Source organism: Apteryx rowi, unplaced genomic scaffold (genome assembly GCF_003343035.1).
Source record: "Apteryx rowi isolate R43461 unplaced genomic scaffold, aptRow1 scaffold_36, whole genome shotgun sequence".
Lineage (NCBI taxonomy): Eukaryota > Metazoa > Chordata > Aves > Apterygiformes > Apterygidae > Apteryx > Apteryx rowi.
In genome coordinates, this window is record NW_020450085.1 from 3,575,756 (window position 1) to 3,596,097 (window position 20,342).

At 39.8% G+C, this 20,342-nt stretch overlaps 1 protein-coding gene across 10 annotated transcripts in view; it reads right to left on the minus strand.

The window, feature by feature from the left end:
* Positions 1 to 20,342, minus strand: part of DOCK10 (dedicator of cytokinesis 10) — a 166,114-nt gene that overhangs the window by 62,819 nt on the left and 82,953 nt on the right. For all 10 annotated transcript variants that reach the window (XM_026073062.1, XM_026073063.1, XM_026073056.1 and 7 more), the window contains exons 6-14: positions 19,975 to 20,106; positions 19,567 to 19,701; positions 14,289 to 14,472; positions 12,548 to 12,633; positions 10,381 to 10,464; positions 9,198 to 9,353; positions 7,336 to 7,557; positions 6,508 to 6,630; positions 5,740 to 5,822 (exon numbers count right to left, since the gene is read on the minus strand). In XM_026073062.1, coding sequence (XP_025928847.1) covers positions 5,740 to 5,822; positions 6,508 to 6,630; positions 7,336 to 7,557; positions 9,198 to 9,353; positions 10,381 to 10,464; positions 12,548 to 12,633; positions 14,289 to 14,472; positions 19,567 to 19,701; positions 19,975 to 20,106 — 1,205 coding nt within the window. The remainder of the gene's footprint in view (positions 1 to 5,739; positions 5,823 to 6,507; positions 6,631 to 7,335; positions 7,558 to 9,197; positions 9,354 to 10,380; positions 10,465 to 12,547; positions 12,634 to 14,288; positions 14,473 to 19,566; positions 19,702 to 19,974; positions 20,107 to 20,342) is intronic.

A 20,342-nucleotide genomic window follows, 5' to 3' on the forward strand; every position in this document is an offset into this window, starting at 1 on the left:
TTTGCCTCCAGAAGTTACAGGGAATACAGTCTACACCATGGACTAAACATACACAACGCCAAAAATCCTGAGTTATTAGGAAGAAAGACAGACTAATTTCTGGCAGCCACCACTCACTTCCAAATCCTATTAAAGAGCTGTCCAGGAAAGAAAAGAAAGAAAAAAGAAAAGGGACAAGATTTAGTAATTATTTACAGTGCTGGTGATGATACGATTCTTCTCGGGCTCAGCATGGCTTCCATCTTCTCCAGACTAACGGAGAGGACTACAACATTCAGTAAGTGATTTGTTTTGTGCCCCCAGGCTTTTGCAAGGGATTGCCGAGCGCCGCCGGGCTCTGCTGGAGAGTCCCGCATGTCCACTAGCCGCCTGCGGCTGGAAGCAGTTTACCCCTGGTGAGTGGTGCCGGCCACCGAACTGAGGCCGGGCACTGCCCTGGGGGCTTTGCTGGCCGTGCTCAGGAACGTGGTTTGGCCGCCACCACCCCTCGGGCCACTCCGGTTTGGGGCGAGCAGGGCTCTATGGTGCCCCCACGCCTACAGCCGCCCTTCCCCAACGTCAGTGCTCCCTGGCCTCTGCACGCCCTTCCCCTAGTGCTGCAGGTTGTCAGCTGAGCAACGCAGCCCAGCCTAACGAGTTAAAATTAAAGGCACGAAATCAGGTATCCTCAATACAAAATATGCAAGTACTTTCATTCCTACAACTTGTACACAATACTCCATTCATGTAAAGCTCTTGCCACTGTGTCAGCAATTTAGATGTCCATTCAATACAACCTTATCCTTCGTAGAAATAGGTATATTTTATGCATTCAGAGAAGAATTAGATGGCTTTCTCCTAGTCAAACCATACTTGTATCTGCATTCTCAGGGCTCATGAAAACTGAAGGACTGCTAGAGGAACAAGTATTCTGTATATGACATCTGTAGTTAAGCAAGTGCACTCCTCAGGTTTGCTCTGCCCTTGCAGGTTGCTGGGCAAAGATCGACTAACAGTGCTTCTTACCACAGAAAATACACTGATGGCATTTTCGAATGATAGCTGCTAGTCAAAGAAAAAGATGATAAAACCCTTCAACAATCCAGATGTCCAGCATTTGTCTAACATATTAATGATTCCTTATTGCCTGCTACCTACATACCAGAGAGATTTTGATGAGAAAAATCTCACAAAACAAAAAATCCTGAAGAGATTCTAAAGAAAAAAAAAATTTTTTTTTGGGGGGGGGGGGGGAAGGGACAGATCTCCCTAAAGAAAATGAGATATTTTCTCTATATTTAAAAAAATGTTTCCATGATTCTTTTGGGCTGATATTGTTAGCTGATAAACCACAATTTTCCTAATTCTTTAGGTACAGAAAACCTACGCAGCACTCAAAATTTAACACTGAAACAGATACTTTTGAAAGTACTGGCTAATGATCTGTGGAAAAATTGCTCACCTTCAGGGTGAGATATACAACACGAGATTTGTAGCTACTGAGAATCAGTGCAGCTTCGCTAACCTCAGCGATGTCACCTTGCACCAGCTGAGAACCTAAGCAGCAGCGGCAGAAGCAGTCAACAGATCCAAACCCTAGCCTCTGAAATGTGAGGTCTGAGCAGGCGGAGAAGGTTAGAAGGAAAAGCAGTGTGCAAAAACTCCTCTCCACGAGTGAAGTTTCCCCATGTCTACAATATGTGGATGAGGCACACACATATTTGCAAACCTTGGCAGTTCTGTCAGGAGCACGAGAAAGGAAGATCGATTTGACGCACTGTAGTTCTGCCACAGGCTGCAATTATACCTGTGAGAGCACAGAGCACCAAGCACACCGACTCCAGCAAGAACCGGGGAGGAACCCTGAGCCATCCTTCCGCATGATGCTCACAACTTGGATGCCACATAAGATAATTAAAGTTTTAATCTCATGCGCAACACATACGACTGTCAGATTTTGGCTCGCTAAATGTATACTAAAAATCACACTCTGTCCATCTGCAACTGCTTTAAGGGGGAAAATTTCCACAGAACAGGAGGAGTGTGGCTATTGCCAGAATTAAATAACTGGAAAACACATTTCCAGTCCCAGGTTTTTACTATTTATCATAGCCAAACCAACTTTTTCCCCTGTATTATGATAGCCTCCTGTGGAAACATCTATTTTCAAGCTGTGAAACCAGAAATAGAATTTATAGGGCCAAAGTATACTTTGCTTATACCAATGAGAGCCCTGCATAACACTAATACTTAAACAGATGTATATGAGCGCAGAATTTGACCTAATGAACTAAACATATCCCTCATGTAACTTCACTGATACCAACAAGTTTATACGTGTGGTGTTTTTGGACAGGTTTTTTTTTTTTTAAATGATGTTATCTCATCACCACAATGTGATTAATAACGAAGAAAGTTTAAGATGAGCTGATAAATACATCCAAGCATATTTTCTGTGATTCTACAAATGGAAGGAAAGCTTTTCAATGGTCTGAGTAGTGAAGCACTGCTTTAGGATGCCTAGGGATGCTTACGGATGTTTTTAGGAAGAGGTCAGACTAAAGCTACCAAAAACCCCAGTTTCCCCGGATGGTCTTTTTCCAAGTGGAAACATTGCCTCTGGGAACTGAGGGACATCCACAAATCCCAGCTATGTCCTCTGCCCATGTGTCAGCCACCTGTGTAATGCATGCACAGTAAGTCTGTGAAATGCTGAACTCACTGTGCCTTTGCTAACAGCATAAGCATGGATTCCCATTTATATTGGGAAGAATTACAGCCAGACATATTGTTTAGACAAATATATTTAGAAAGGATTTGATCCTAGGGAAGGCGAAAATACAGTACAATTTGGAGATCTTTTCAATCTTATTTTCTAAGATTGTGGACTGTGTAGCCGAAAAAAGAAGTCTCATTTCAGTGAAAATACCCAGTGAAACAAGTCATTGCCACTTCTGAAAGTATGGGACTGGAACCCAGGTTTTTCACTGATAAAAACCTCAAGGAAACAGACTGAGGAAGGCCAAGACTCAGGCACCCCAGGACCTAGCATACTGAATAAGCAACATGCAAATTCCTCTCAAATGAATTTCTACTGCTCTCTTCCTGCCTTATGTTCTTAGCCAGTTTCCAACCTGTTCAAATTAAGCATTCTGCATGGAATTCCCAAATAAAATGGCTATTCAGCTACCCAGCTAAACCCTGTTGTGTGCAGGAGCAGCAGCAGGAACTGCTGTGTTCCCTGTCAAGGGGCAGCAGTCAGTAGCGCAATCTTTCCATAGACCTTCAGCATACACAAGCTGCTGCCTACATAGCTGCGTATCCCACGGTACGCCAGAGGTCAAAAAACTCACATGCAGGTTGAACTGAGCAGAGCCCTACGTATTAATCAGTCTTAACCGATCAGGATTTCATTCCTTAGCCCACATCTACATGCTCCATTATTAGAAAATAAATTTATGCAGTTGTAATAATTCTTAAATGGCTAGGGTGCTAGGCCTGGGATGACCAAGGAGCTGCCAATTGATATTTTAAAGATAAAACCAGAAACATAAAACAGAACTGAAAGGAGGTGAGGAGTCTTCTGAAAAGCGCTATACTTCTAAGTCCAGCACAGCTTGACAGGCTTGTAAGGTGCTAACCACCTTACAGGGATAGAAATAAAACTTAATTCACGTCTGTTAGACTTGACTTCGGCAGAGCAAGGGCAGACCTGCAGCTACAACCCTGGACTGAGGCACAGTGCTACATAACGCCCTCGAGCAGCACAGCTATGGCATGGACACACACATGTGCAGAAGCCCAGGACTGCACACCTTGAACTCTGCTTCTGCCTACTCCCTCCCACTGAGGGGCAACTCAGTGCTGCCATATGGAGAATCCTATGAAAGGGGAAGGCATTTCCTTCAAAGCAAGGATGCTGTCCTGTATTTTTAATGGCAAAAAACACTCTGAGACAGGATTTGCTGAAGATGTGGAAGAATGTTTTAGCCTTCTCCACATGCATGGGTGACTACCTAGAACCTGGCCCTGACCTAGTGGTTAAAATTGCCATGCCACCTGAAGATGGCTGTAACAACAACCAAGTTCCAGCACATACCACTAATGGGATAGTCACAGACGAGTCAGGCAGGAGAGTTCATAAAAAGCCTCAGCTCAGTTTGATGCCCAGCCTGCACATCTATTACCATCATACCTTTCATTATTTATATGCTTAAAGTAGTTCTGTCAAACCAAGAGACACCCGCCAATATCATTTTGATGAATGGTCCTCCAGCTACACAGAACCAATTAATATTAAAGAGCATCCTTGAGCTAGATATGACAAAACAGAACACATTATCCACCTTTCGCTTGAACACGCACATACTTTTCCTGTTCCTATTGGATATTGACAAAAACATATGGCAATAAAAAAATAAATGAACTCTTCAAACGGTGGTACTTTACCATGTGTTTTCTCCCTTACCACTTTGCCATCTAAGCACCCTAGCCATTTAAGAATAAGCTTTCACCTGCACGTGAAGTGGCAGACCAGGCCTGTTTGGTGCTCCGTACCCCCCGAGCAGAGGCAATCAGCCACACAGCTATCCCCCGCGGCCATGGGCAACGCCACAGCATGAGCTTGAATCTAATGCTCTTTCCTCTTTCCCTCCTAGAGCCTCAGTTAGCACGCCGCCAGGCCTGACCCCCTGCCAGAGCAGAGGCCATAGAAGAGGAGCAATGATTTCACCCGGCAACGCACAGCTTTCCTTATCACGGGGAGCTTTTCCCTACCCCACGCATGGGGGAAAAAAGCAGAGAGCTGTCACAGGGGCACGCAGGAGGGTCTCCGTCAGGAGAGGGCTCTCACCACAGGGCAGCAGCAGGCTGAGGAAAGCAAAGAAAACTGAGAAAGAAACACCAGAAAAGAGGACAGAGGAAGGAGTTATATGAAAAGCTGAAGGGAAGAAGAAAGCTATATCTGGTTTTGGAAGTGAGGTGATAGTASGGAATCAAGTGGCACAGGATCAAGTGTGGAGGGAGAGGCCACAGAGCAGCACAGCAGAGAACACAGTGAGCTCTGGGAAAGGAAACACAAAAACTAACAGAGAAGAGATTGAAAGAATAAAATAAATTATTGCTACTAAATTTATCTGCAAGAAAACCCAGCTGACCAAAGATGAAAATAACTGTCTATCACCTAGCAACCACTAAAAGCTCAAGAGGACCTAAAGCACTCCATTCTCCTCAATACCACCGCCAAGGCACTGTTTTTTGGGGCACAACAGTCTCCAGATCCTTCATTTGACTTTCTTAAAATTTGACAGGCATCATTACAAGAACAGAGCTTCAGACTTGTGCACCCATATTTTAGTTGCCCATTACAACTCTGTTTCAGATAACCATCATCCTCACAGGAGATTCTTGTGAGAACTATGACTTTAAAGTCTGTCTGGTAATTTTGAGCACCAAATCACTGGTGGAGCTCATCATAAATTGATACTCTGTCAGTCATCCTTGCTACTCCCTGGCAACTTCACTATATACCTGAATAAAAGATTACACCATACTAATATTTAATAGGAAGGTAACCAACATTCATCCRTGTAAAGAAATAGGGCAGTGAACCTATAAAGCTATAAATATGCCAAGGACCTGGACCACATAGAAAGCTTTGCTTAGCTTCAAGCATAAAAAGTGCGAAAGAGTAAAAGGATACAATTTCATGAGTAGAATAAGCTGTAAGATACAGCTACAAATTACAAAAAGAATACATACCTCACTGACCAAGCAAATGGCATACGGTATTTCCCCAGCTTGCTGCAGAACTGTTTATTGGATTTTAACACTTTCTGTGCACACTACAAGGAGAGAATATGAGTTGTTTCATCAACATCATTAAAATATCTGCAGTGCAGCATGGAATACATCCAAGCACCCCTCTGCTGAGCGGGCTATAATGTCCCTAAAATAATTTAGTCTTGTACTACCCTTGACAGAACAGTTTCTGGGATGAGCAAAGACATCACAGACCTGCTGATGAATGAAACCCCTCCAGCATTCCTCCAGTCAGAACTACATTAGTTACAATTATTATTCCAGCTTGCTGTAACCTATCCAATGTAAATACACTGCCTGCTCTGAGACAGGAACAGGTAGGTGCCTACCCCAGCTTTACTCCTATACAAAGTGCACTAACTCGTAGCTTCTAAAGGATTGCTGAAAGAGAATTTCACTTTGCTGAGGTATAATTAGCATTAGAAATGCACCACAAATGGATTCGTACACTGCAATCAAAGCGCTATCACATTCAGTCAAACTGAATGACAACATCTACCATATTGCAGTTGATCACTGCATGTAAGGATTTCATCTTACTGAAGTTAATGGAGTTTGAACATTTGTCTTCTTAGAGGTGGGCCTCATGTGAGCTTGCAGCATTAAGCAACTACAAATTGGTAAGATTTACGAGCACAGTTTGCCATACATTCAACTTCCAACAAGTTGAAAATAACAAAGAAGGAATTGATGTTCCTGTTACTTTACCTTAAAAGAATCAGGATTTTTAATGTAAGGTTCAGCACTGCTGGCAATGTTTCCTGTAAGCACCTTTTCAATTTTTGCCACTAATACAATCTCAGAATGGGGATTACTTATGGAGAAAAGAGCCTGCGAATAAGAGAGAAAGTAAGAGACAGTTAAAAAGCATATAGGAACGCTGGAGAAATGAAATGTTCTTTGTTGATGGAAAAGCCAACAAACCAAATTCAGAAAAGAGCGCTTGGCATATATCTACCTATTCAAGAGACCTAGGGGAAGAGGGAAAACACCCCCCCCCCCCCAATCTTTGCACTAGTGCTGAAGTAAGCTTGTGCATGCACAGCACCTTGCAAAAATATTAGCTCAAGTCAAGAAGCAGTACGACCATGTTAGCAACACCTAAGCTAATACACCTTTTCTCTTGAAGAATCAAATGCTGGACTAAATCAGCTACAACTCGGTGGAATAACATGGAGGAGAAGGTAATGTAAGGGGAACGAAGGGCAAGGGTTACAATAACTGCAAGAATGTGGAGGTACTTTGAGATTAATGCAGCATCTACATGAGGTTTTAAGTTATGATTTTGTTTGCCTGGTATGGGAGTTGTCAGTGGGTGAACCCAAAGAGCACAAAAAAACCATGAGTGGGTTTCTCTAAATAAGAGACACCAACTTTTTTAAAAGTTGTGACTGCAAATGATTTAAAAAAAATGCACCAAGGGAACTCAAAATCAAGTACGTGTAAGCAAGTACCACTGATATGTTCAAGAATACTTTTTTTAATGTAAGAACTACTGAACTAAAATAAAAGTCATACAAGTCACATATGGAATACCTGTTTTGGATACTTCAACCATTCTTCTGGGAACCCTTTGACCTGTGGTTCTTCCATTTCATTTGGGTCTATATTTTCAACAGTGCCATTTTCTAATGAAAATGAGGAACCTGAAATCATCTGTCTAACAAGCGTGTGGTTCAAATCCACATGAAAATCAGCAGAGATCTTCCTGCCATCCCTGACATCATACAACGCCACGCTCACAAAGAAAGGCTCTACCTGGAGGAAAACATCAGAAATAAACCATAGCCATAACTGAGAGCAAGAAGTTTAAACCCTAGCTTTTATTACATCTGCGCAGTTAGAAAAAAAAGAGAGCAAACAAGGATTGTTCACAAATTGTAAGATTCCAAAACCAACCAAACAAAAATCCTCCACCTCCCATCCCCACCCCCTGCAGTAAGTTTTTAACCATGAGATTTTAGGGGCTTTTACAAACAGTTCAACACTGAGCCAGAACAGTAACTGACAGCTAACTCAAAGAAGAAATAGGCAGATATATTTGTCATAGACAAGCATTAGAGTAACTGAATGTAGCCACAGAGAAATATGTTACAGAAAAATTTTTTTAATGTAGCTTCACAGTCACTATAAAATATGGAAAGAACAGTGAAGAAGGGCTTTCCAGGGATCATCAGAAATGTGGCATAAAGATGACAAAGGTAAGGAGGTGAAAAATGCTTACTGGTATGGATGAATATGTGTGGGTATATTATTCTGTGGGAAATGCATGTTCCATTTTCCCAGGAAACCAAGAACATTCAAACAGTTCTGACATTACCCACTTATTCTATTTCATATTATCAGCAAATTAAAGTCCTATGACTGTAAGTAAACTCCAGATGGCCTCCACAGTTCTGATGAAACAAATCAGTCACAAAATAATAACAACCAACTAGTGACAACAAGTTCTGAGCTATCTGGAAATCAGAATCCTAGAATTATGTAGATAAGGAACAATGCAAAAGCAGGTACAGTAGTCTATGCTTTTTCAGCCTCTGTAATGAATTATTGCATGCCCTTGGTAGAGTTATCATGACTTCATTAAAGAGTTATTCCAGTTTGCCAAAAAAGTATTGATCACATCATGCTGAATATGCAGTCACTATAGAGGTCATCTTTAAATGAAGAGGGGAAAAAAAAAAAAGAAAAAAGATCAATGCCTTACACATAATGCATTAAAGCTGAATTGTCAGGACACTAATTTGGTCAAAATACTCTAAACTCCCCTGCTTCAGAGGGAAACTAAAAGTTGCACGCAGAGGAGAACAATTTGCTTTTCCCTGCTTACCCACCCCTCCGCCCCCCTGCCCTTTTTAGAAGCAAGAATAAGCAAAACTTTCTGCCTTCTCTTATTTTTATTTGGGTTTTCCTACCAGAGGAAGCAGCCAGTCCTTTCCATTTTGCCTTCTCTTCTAAAATTTAGAGAATTCAGTCTTCCTGATCCTTAGTCTTTCTAGTAACCACCCCCCACACCCCCCACCAAAAAAAATAAAAATAAAAATAAATCCACCAGCGACTGATATTCAGTGGCCTCTCTGCATAAATCTTAGCAGTTTAAACTTGTTCTTCTTACAGCAATTATATCCCTCAAGGATCTTAATATCTTTAATTCCTCATTCAACTGTAGCTAAAAGTCTGCAATCTAAATCAGCTTTGAAATGTTTGTTGAAAGGTTCCTCAGTTTCATTATTCATTCCAAGTGGCTGGGCAGAGGACGAGGAGGGAGTGCAGTACGTGTGCATGATGCAGCCTTCATTTTACCTTGTTCTAACCAAACAGAAAGCAGCATGTGCTCAGAAAGTCCTTTCTAGAGGGAAAGGAGGAAAAAAAACACACAGGGAAATGGAAAAGCTTACGTTGGTTGGAGGATCGTTTTCATTTTCAGTAACACAGGCCTGGAGATTCAAACTGAGGGATTTGCAAGTTATCAGGATCCTCTTTGCAGCCTTTTCCTCAAATGGCTTGATCACCAAACACGTCCCTGGAAACTCCTTCTTCGGAGGATTCAAGGACTGAAACAAACAAGTCAGGTGATTAGCTGTGTATGGAAAAAGCAAGGTAATCCAAAGTAAGCTTTTAAGGGCTGTTTACTATCACTGAAGCCCCCCCTGAAAAACCTCATAAAATCACTGATACCTTCATATTACTATAGTAAATGAGTGTTATTCCTAATTTACAGATTAGGAAGTGAAGCAAAAAGCTGTGTTTTTTTTGCTTACTTACTATATTTGAAATTTTAGCTCTAATTTCCTGATCTAGATGCAATAGCCCCACATTTATGGACTATAACACCGCATCTTTGGAATACAATTCATACTTTCACCCTCCTTCCCACATACTTATAGAATATGCCAGTACTTCAGCTTAATTAATGTTTTTCGATAGCACTGCTGCAGCCGATTTGACCACAGGTTCAAGTTTGAATATACTGATCCCAATTTTTCTTGTAGCCTCCTTTTTAAGTAAATAAAGTTTTCTAATTAAATCACTGAAAACCATACATTCAGTACAAGCAATAACAATATTCGACTCCTGAATTCTAATACTACACGATAAGCAAGCTGAAGATAAAGTGAAAAGCGATCTGCAATTCCTAAATTTTCAACTAAGCTTTTTCACATAGATAGCTTTTTCAAATTATTCCTCTCACTGTTTTTACATCCATTCCCACTTCTGTTCTCAAATCCAATTAAAGCACCATTCTAAAAATGTTTCCAAACCAAGGGGCAGTACTGCTCCTGTGAGATTTTCAGTCTGCTTTAAGGACTCAAAGTTCAACTATAGGTCAAATCTATACATAAACCTCTACAGATCAGAGACAGAGTTTTGTTTCCCCTTCCAAGCTGAAAGTGTCTAGCTTTCGCTTGACTATTACAGTGCTGTGGGCACAAGCGAAGTCAGCATCGGGTGGAAGTCTCGGGCGTACCCAGTTGCTTGCTGGGCTCCGAACCAAGCTGGGGTCTAGCTAGCCTACTTAGCTTAGGCCACCTGCATTGTTTTAAAACTTCCAAGAAATTGAAAACAGGATTTTCCACTTACAGCTATATCAGGATCCAAGGAGAACAGATTTAGTCGCTCTGCACTTCGAGAGGCTTTCACTGTTTCTTCTGTTTCTGCGATGTACTGTGATGACAGATAACAAATTAGTTTTCTGCATATGGAAAGAAATGCACACCCAGTTGTTAAACCTTTAAATGAATGTTCTATGTTTCATTTATACCAACACTTCTCATTTCTGCAAGTTATCCTATAGTGCCTTCAAGCATTTTTTTGAAGGGCATATGCCTGTGAGCCAGGGATTTTCAACCTGTGGTATACTTCTAAAGAATTAAAAAAAAAAAAAAAAAAAAAAAGATAATATTTGGGGGATTCACAAGTGGGGACACCCCTCCCTCCCCCCCCACAGAAAACCACTTTTGTTGGGGGGAAGGCAAAAATTGACAGGTAGAAACATGTAGCTCAATCTTAGAGATGGGCAGAATTATGCGGGTTACAGAACTGCGCACAAACATAAGGCTGGGAGTCATCTCCTCATTCATCCCTTTGCCACAATGGAGGACCAGCCACAATAATTTTATTTCTGCCAGTCATGTGCCTAAGTTGATAATAAATCCCCTGATAAAACCAACTCACCAACTTTCCCAGGCAATCCAGTGCTTCCCTACCCTGTCATTTAAGGGTTTGTTTTTATGTCTAACTTGAATATTTTCTTTTCCCACATAAAAGTATACCCTACACATTCCTTTCCCTTTACAAACCCCTCATGTTCTCTCTAAAACTTTTCTTCCTAATCTAAGTAGCTTCAAATCCTTTGGGCTTTCTTTGCAGGTCATTTTTCCTAATCTTTCACTATTTTCAATGTTTGAACTATTCAAGGGGGCTGCAACTTCCCTGGATGTCTCAGACTGAGTAGGAACTTCAGCAGAGATGTTCTGGCTCTGCTCTTGCTCATGTGTCACATTCATGCTTTGTGCTTTTCACAGTGGCATGACATTGATGACACACAGTAAGCAATGGGAGAAGCAGCACAGCAAGACCCAGAGCTCTAGATTCATGTCCCAACCACCCCCACCCATGGGCTGGCATGCAGAAGCAGGTCCCAATGTGCCCCTGGCATAGGGTTTAGGAAGGGGTGGGATCAGATGTCACGGGTTAGGGACAGGCCACAGATTCCTACTCCAGCCAAGGTTAAGCAGCAAAGAGGAAGAATAGGAATTAATCATACGAACGGCTGTACAGGCATAGTAAAATTTGTAGAACACCTATTTTAGCCTTTTAGGCCACCAGTAGTCTGATCTACCAGTTACAGTTTTGAGATACCTGCATTAACTAAACCATTTCCAGTAATGACTATCAACAGATGAGATAATCAGATACTACTGCTGTCCTTAACACATGAACTCAGTTACGTTTTACCTGGCGTGTTGTTTTTTTTTGTTGTTGTTGTTTTGTTTTTTGTTTTTTAATTCTGAGTAACTTTCATAAATATGAATACAATCTAGAATAAAATGTAAACCAAGTTCTGTCCTCATTTGCCTGTACAGCTTTCAGCTCAAGTCACTGGGAGTAACATCCTCAGACATCTGGCTGTATATATAGATAGTAGCTCAGTGACAGAGGATCACAAACAGACCATACATTCATTTAAGAACAAGCATTGAAATATTTCCAACCTACCCTTTCATCAAAACAGTTTCTTAACACCTTCTACAATTATCTCATCTACATGAAGAAGTTTATGAGATCCAGAAGACAAAACGCTTCTTCTGATACAATATGCATCTTTCAATGAAATTACAGAGGGTGGTGACCAGTTCACAGGTTGTTTCCTTGAAATACTGCATGCCACACAGGAAGTCTTGGCTTTCTAAGGGCTGAAGTCTGCTAAGTGCAGTTAAAGAGTAAATATTTCACAGAAAACTATGGGGGCCAGACACTTGACTTCACTGGTCTAAATCGAATTACTGTAGGGAGCACCTACTTCCTTTACACCTTAGAGTTACTTCTGGTGAAGCTTTTCTCTCCTTTACGCAAAGTCATCAGCTGTTCAGAAAGAAAATGATTCCCACCATTTGTCATGTTTCTAACATGGGCTGCGCTATATTTTTAAACCATTCACAATATTAATAATAATCCAGTCATAGGCATTTTTGACATAGGTAGCACTTCACACTAAGCTTGTAAAGAAAAACATAGCATCTATTACTTTTGCGAAGTCCGGGTGCAAGGCATTCTCTGAAGAATCAGTCTCTTCTTGAGGGCCATCATAATTCACTGAAACGTCTGCAGGGTCTTGAGAAGAAAACAATTATTCAAATATTTATTATACTTGCTATTACCATAGAGTCTTAAATATCAATCCTCATCTTAATTTTTTTTTAAATCTCTTATCATCATCAAGCTATAAAATGTAAGAAATACTAATGTAACCTCTGTCGTTCTCAGGCTCATCTCCCACTGGTGTTTACTATAACTGTCTCCATTTAAGCTTTCCCAACAAGGGGCCCATCTCTGTCTATTCAGTGAAACGCCTGGCACATTCATGACAAATATCCATGCCCACAACAAAGACGTCTTTCTTTGCTCTCTCAGTCCCTCCTGAGGCAACACCGAGAATTTATTCCAACCCACAGACTCCAGACTCTCAGCAAAGGGTTCACCCTTCAGTGAAGTCAAGGAGGCCAACGGGGGCTTACCCAGTCTTTGGGAAGGGAAGAGATCTAGCCTTGACTCCGGGGGCTGCAAATCTATGGATCCAGACAACAGAACTATAGAGCAACCCCTTTACTTGGCTCTTACACTCTCTCACTAGGGACCATTCTGCTTCCACGAGGTAGTTCAGCCCAATGGGAAATAAGTAATTACATCCATTTAGGGCTCTTCTGCCAAGAAAGCATCGTGCCTTTTGACAAGTTAACTCCATAGCATATTCCTGTTGCTAGTTATCAGGGTATTCACCAGTAGAGGCTTCTGTTTTCTGTTAGCCTTGTGCCTTTGACCTTTTATGCACATTTTTCTTCCTGCTTCATTAATATCCCTTATGGGTGGGAATTTAAAAAGTACTTCTCTGATTCTGAAGTGCAAGTGTCTTGTGCCTCCAAATCATACAAACATCTTTGGCTATATGAAAGAGCATCCTACCCTTTCAAAATCAGCCTTTATAATAAATACCAGGCTAAAGCCTCCAGTTGCCTCTAAACTTCCCCAAGATTCAGGTGTATGTGGATTCAAAGCTTTGATTCAGTTTAGAGTAGAAGCAGTTCAAATACATATTACAGTTTCAAGTACATTCGGTCCCAGGATTTTAGTTGGGGCTCATCCCAACTGAACACAGATTTATTATGCAAGGGATGATGAGTTACTGCCACATGAAGAATACAGTATAACAGAGCATCCAACCCTTCCTTCCAAAAGGAAAGCACATTAATACACAAACTCACAAAAGCAAGAAATGAAAAGTCAGTAAGCTTCCACTAAAAGAGCAATATGCCACAGCTGCCTTTTTTTTTTTTTTTTTTTTAAAAAAAGTTTAGCTCCAGATGCTTAAAGAAAACAAAATGCTGGAAAAAGAACTGATCTGACCTCTCCAGGAGAAAACTCTTTAAAGCCTTCAGACTCTCAATACTGTAATACATGAAGTACCAGCAAGATCTCCAACAGAGAAAACTGTATATGAAAAAGAGTTGCACATGCAAAGCACAGCCACATCATTCCCACTAACTTTACTGGGAGCAATTTAACCTCCCCCACAGCCTTTTGAAAATGATCTGTGGGGAGTTAACTGACATTGTGAAGGGATTGCCAAAAGACTGGTGCTGCTTCGTCAGAAATCAATAGATGCAGAATCCATTAGAGACTCAGGCAGTTAAAATGATTCAGTAGTGAAATCTGAAGGTTCAATTTTTTGCATTTGATTTGAAAAGCAATGCAAGGTTATTCACTCTTACCAAGTTTCAGTTCGGTGAGATCTGCACTTTTCCTCTCCTGAATGGTCCCCTCTGGATTTATTTGCAGAATTTTGTTGAGTGTGAAAATCCAGTCATCCATATCCTGTTCATTTTCAGCTGCCAGCACAAAGTAGGTGAGGTCATTCATTTTCAGCTCAAAGGCATGTTTCCTAAGCCTGTTATTCTGTTGTAACAAAAGGAAAAGAAAAATAAACACCAGAACTTATTATAAGAAGGTACTGAAAAAGGCATCCATGCGATAGGCTTTAATATGGTCAATCCTTAAAACTAAAATTCAAGCAAAATTCACTGGCTTTAAAGAAAATCCAAACGGCGTGCTATTAATGCAAATTTATGTCAACCTGAGTCTTTGTGCATCTGAAAGCTTCTAACCGTGGAACATCTAAGGCTGTGGACAGTAACACTTGAAACTATGGTAGAGAATACTTCCCAGGTGGAATAATGAAAGACCTCTGAAGGTGAAAGTACAATATATGAAATGAATATTGCTACATGATTTATGGTTGTCTGGAGAGAACACCCTTAAAGCTCAAGTCTGATCAGCGTGCCAGACACAAGAAAAGATACAAGACAGTGTTAAATAATATGAATATTTGCTCAGTAGGAACAGGATAGACTTCACTAGACTCAATCTAGGAGGCAAGCAAACAAGTCAGCATGAGTTTAGAGTGTCCCTCTCCTGACTGCTGAGGTTGGGTGTGAACAGGTCAAAGGAACTAAATATGAACAATTTATACAGTCTATTTCAAGATATTTATAGATGCTACTAACAAGCTACCCAAAGCTAACTTAATTCCAGAGCAGCTAATGAAGTTAGAAATATTGTGGTTAGGATGAGAAAATTTCAATACAATTTTATTCTGGAGGATGGGGGCAGGAAGATGAGAGAGGAACCATACATATACTGTGTGCTTACATTTCTGAAAGAGCTTCTGGATAATGCAAGTCTAAACTTGGAACAGAAATTAACCAGCAAATCTCTCCAGAAGACCGGAAGGGTACAAATTCCTCTGCATGAAAAGATTAGAGTGGACAATTCTGATAGGTATTGTCACCTTGAAGTGTTAGAATGATTTAAAAATGACTACGGCAATTTCAATAATTCTTTACAGTATACAAAAGGTGAGATATACTACTGCTCGGTCATTGCAATTCTATCCTTTTAAAGTACAGAACTAGAATCAATTCCCAGTATACTGACAACAGATTCAGTTCCATTCTATAACACTAGCTTTTACCTGCAGTAGATGGTTAATCTATCAAATTCTGTCATGAAAATCAGCAGGTCCTTAGGGAAAGGGCTCAATAAAATTAAATGAAGTGATGTGATTTTCTAATATCATATGCTTCATTCCTCAAATTTAATCAAAGGTTTTTCTGTGGTAGTCTTATGAAAGCAGTTACATCAATTGTCTGTCCTCCTTGCTTAGATTTCAAAGAACACTCATGCATCTTATCCCCTTTTACTTGATCAAAATTATACAACCATTGACTATGGACATCAGTGCCAGCATTTTATTTTCAATATTCCAAAAAATTGCTATTAACTAAAATTAAGACATTGTTGACACATCTAACCTTGAAGTGAGACTGATGAACCCAAAAGAGTTCACCCCTACTGTAAGTGGCCAATCCACTAGGTTTTTATTTTTCTTAATTAGCAGTCCTAAATAATATGACAACAGTATCCTCTAGTTCTACATACCATAATTGTATCTCAATACAGAGAAATATAGTCCTATACCAATAGTTTACATAGTGAGATCATAGCAATATCTTCTTTTGCGTACAAGAAAGAGGTAAGAATTGAGTTGGATTAGCAGTGAAAGGGACAGAACTCAAGACACTGAGAATAAAGTTCCACGTACATTTTTCCCAACAATAGAGATAACTTAAAAAGATTCCTACCCAAATCTGTTATTAGTTGCTTGCTCCAGTCTTTATATTATGCTTCCATGATCCAGCTTAGGAATCAGTTGTGCTGAGCAAACTGGTCAACTGAATCAGTGAAGTTTCAACTTTCCAAACTGATTTTGGATTGGGGGGAGAAGTAGTTGTGTCTTTTTTTTTTTTCTTCTTTCTTTTAAGTCTGCATTTCCATAAAGTACTTCATTGAAGTGAATATTCTATCACATACCTAAATTTTAGTTCGCCCAAGCTACTAGAAGTTACTAGTGTGAGAATATGGCTGGGGTTTGTAGCAATTCATTCTTGGGTAACTGAAACTATGCTCGATCACAGTGAAATTTATAGATCCTCTAATCATTGTATACATTCAAATTAATGTAAAACAATGACTAAAATTCCAGTGAAATCTGTATTTACTGATGAACCACAATGGCTTGACCAAGGGTTAAATGTTGAAGAGAAATATGTTAAGAAACTTAGGCTACTGCCTGTTCAAAGCTCTTTGTATAAATGGATTACGTATATCAGTTTATGCATAATCTATACAGAAAAATGCTACCTTTCAATTTCTCTTCTGAAAGAGTACAAAGAGCATCAAAATGAATGCATTTCTTGTCTATATTATGTACTTCCATTTACAGACATGGCCAAGATCTTTATATCAGGTAATGTAATGCTATTAGACATTATCTAAAAGAGCAATACATCTCACATGCTGAATCTTAAGAACATTAGGGCAGGAAAACTTCAATATCCACTTTTCCATCTGCACTTCAGACTTCTGGCAAGAAGACGAGATCTACAGCAAAGTCTTTGTTTCAAATCTAAAGCCAACTATTTTCCTCCTGATCAGTTAATAGGAAAAAAATGTGCCCTTTCTTAGTTTGCTTCTCCATAACCCCTTCCATATGGTAAGCGGACCTGGAGGTTGGCTTGTTGTAATCTTCAACACTTAATTTCAAATTTAAGATTTCTTCCAGAAGGAAATAATACCAGATGCAGAAAAAAAAAAAAAAGGATGAGCTATAAATGAAACATCAGGCTAAGGCTAATGCCTACAGGGTCATTCTTTCAAAATAACGGAATTGTTTTGGAGGTATTTATTTCATCTGGAGATGCTTTCTCCAGGACGTTTATAGCAATTTAGACACTCAACCTCTATCAGACAGGAGCTCAGAAGTCATTCATCTACAGTCAAATGTTTTATAGTAGTACAAAACTAGTGAAAGCAGAACATTTCACATTGCAGTCTTCCTTCAAGCCTTCAGTTTTATCAGACTTTCTCCAGATTTTACGGCTCCAGTTCTCCCTATTTATGGCAACTCTAAGCAATTTTTTGTCTTTCAGTCTTATGATTCTAAGTTCATCACGTTTTGTAAGTAATAGAGACTCTGATAGCTGATGATCCTGGGACTATTACCCCTCTAAGACTTTCATTTCTTGCTAGCGAAGTCATTTATATAATACATATAATACATTTATATCCTTTTGAATGCCAATCAAAAGGGCAATCAAGGAAAAGAGTATCTGGTGGTAGAGGAGAGGTGAAGTTAAAGTTCCAACAGTTCTGGACTATTTGCAGGGATGCTGGAGCTTTAGAAGGAAGCTGTCAAAGTTCAGGAGGATGATTTCAAAGGTTTCCTGAGCTGTTTCTGTCAGAGGACAGTCAAAAAGCCTAGAAAACTTGAAACCAAGACATTTTTGCTACTGTAGAGTTGCATCAGAAACATCATTGAAGCACAGGCACCTTCTGGACTACTATTCAATCTGTATTAAAAAACACACTACAGGGACATTCAGGGCTTAACTGGGGTTTTGGCTAAGGCCTATCTTAAAAGAAAGCACACACTACCAGCAAACAGGAGCAAACAATTTTTCTCCTATTCTTATAAACGCCCAGGCAACATCAATTCACAAGACCTGGTGAAGATCAAGTACAACAGACAGCCTAAAACTGACAATAACCGAGTACGAGTCTCTTAACCATAACTAACTGCACAACAGAGAGTCAGGTAGCAGTAGAAATTCCTTAGCAGGAGGGCCAGGATCTCTCCAACTGCCTGGAGCAGTTTATATTGTCTCCACACTATACTGACAATCATTGCAGATGCACAAAGCCCAATCCTCAGCGCAAGGCTGACTGCAGACTTCAGACACTCCTAAAGAGGACTTCTATACCAGAACTTCCTCTGGGGCTTCTGTCACACTCCCAGGCTACCTGTTAGGGACTTTCAAGCCAATGGACTGACACAGACAAACATCACTGTCCTTCCATATATTTGCCTCTATCTTCTCTCACATCTGTTTGAAATGAGAAACATCCTTTAAACTACACAGGGGAAACGGACATCCCCTACAGCTGGGTACTTCCCTGGGTGCAACCATGGGAGTCAGGTTCTGCAGGGGCTTTCAGCAAACATTTGTTCACAGAGTGAATTCCTCTTACTGGTTATTCTTGCTTCAAAGGTCCTGTTTTGGGGGAAAGGGAGACTTTCTGATCAAGAAAGGCTAGTGTTTATCAAGGGTCTTCCCTTGCATTAGCTGAAAAGTTTCTTTCAAAGCAACTTCCAAATCAGTCTGAGCTAGTCTGTGGGATGTTATCAATCTTTACTAGCTGAGAAATAAAGAACAAAGTATAGAGGGGGGAAAAAAAAAAAAAAAAAAAAAAGGGAATTGAAACATTGTGCTAGATCAGCCAAAGCAATATATTATTTAAAATAATTGTTAAAAAAAATAGTAAGAATAGAGGAAAAGCAGCAAGAGGGGAGAAAAGTTAAGAATCCAACCTTAGGAAGCAAAGTTGGATTTATCCGGCTATTTATTTTTCTGAGCTGCATAAACAATAAGGCTCTGTCATACCTGCTGCTTTTAAGCCTATCACTTCTGAATGTGAGAGCCTTCTTCAAGGAGTCTATTGAATAATCTAAACAATCTAAACTCAGGACTTAATACTAGATTGACTTACTACTGCTTAATAGCTGATGCTTTGTAACCCGAGTCTCTCTAACCCACAGCAATCACGGTCTTAATTCTTAAGACACACAAGGTAAAACCTAGTAACTAAAAAAAAATAATTTCAATGAAAAGAAGCTTTCCATGATATTTTTTCCTCATGTTTGCCATGGGCATAGAGTGCATGCATGATCTGCTATCATAACTCAACTGAGGTATTGTAACCTGCCAGTCTGAGATCTCACTCAAAGTGCAAAAGCAATGGTGTTCTCATCTCAAGCAATGGAGAATAAGACCACTCTCCGATCCATGTACACGTTCTTATATGTGCCTTTAGTAATTCTTATTTAAGTTTATCTGACATCAAAACAACAGAATGAAATAAAATGAAACTTACCTGTACAACTCCTGTACAAGAATCCAAGAAAATACATCCCTTGGGCTCCTTTGATATTTTTTCATCTTTATAAAAATTCATAATGTATGAGTTATCCGACAACTGTGTCAGCTGGAAGTAGCGCTTTTTGAATGACTGAAGTGAGGAAAGAACGAACCAAAAATGTTGTACTGTAAATTTTTTTTCCCCACAGATACTTTATTCACAGACAGGGTTTAAATAATAAGCCACTGCAAACTGAAATGCAATTGCACTATTTTGCAGACAACTGTAACATTATTTTACGATCACTTAAGGTAATATTATCAAACATAATTTGAGATATAAAAAGCTAAATGACAATGGCAAACAAGTATGCCTTGGTGGGGCACAATCTAAATTGAAGAAAGAATAATGCTATCCCCTTACCCGAACAGTAATGCTATTGTTTACAGTGCTGTTAAAATTCCCTTTATAAAGCCAACCAGACTTGAAAACTCCTGCTGCTAATCCTCCTCCACCACCACCGCCACCTTTTGAAGATGAGTGGGATGTTGTATCCTGTATGAAAGACATGATTAATATTGCATTGACTTGTTTTTTGAATTCTAAGGTGAAAGAAAACCAAAACGTGAATATCTGCTTGACAACAAATAATCATCCTTGCATTCCTTTTGAAATAAGACTTTATTAATATTCCTGCTGTGCACATAATGACATAAGAAACAAAGCTGTTCCATTAAATTCAGAGTTATTTAAAATGTGAAATATTTTATAGGAGATAACAAGCTTCCATT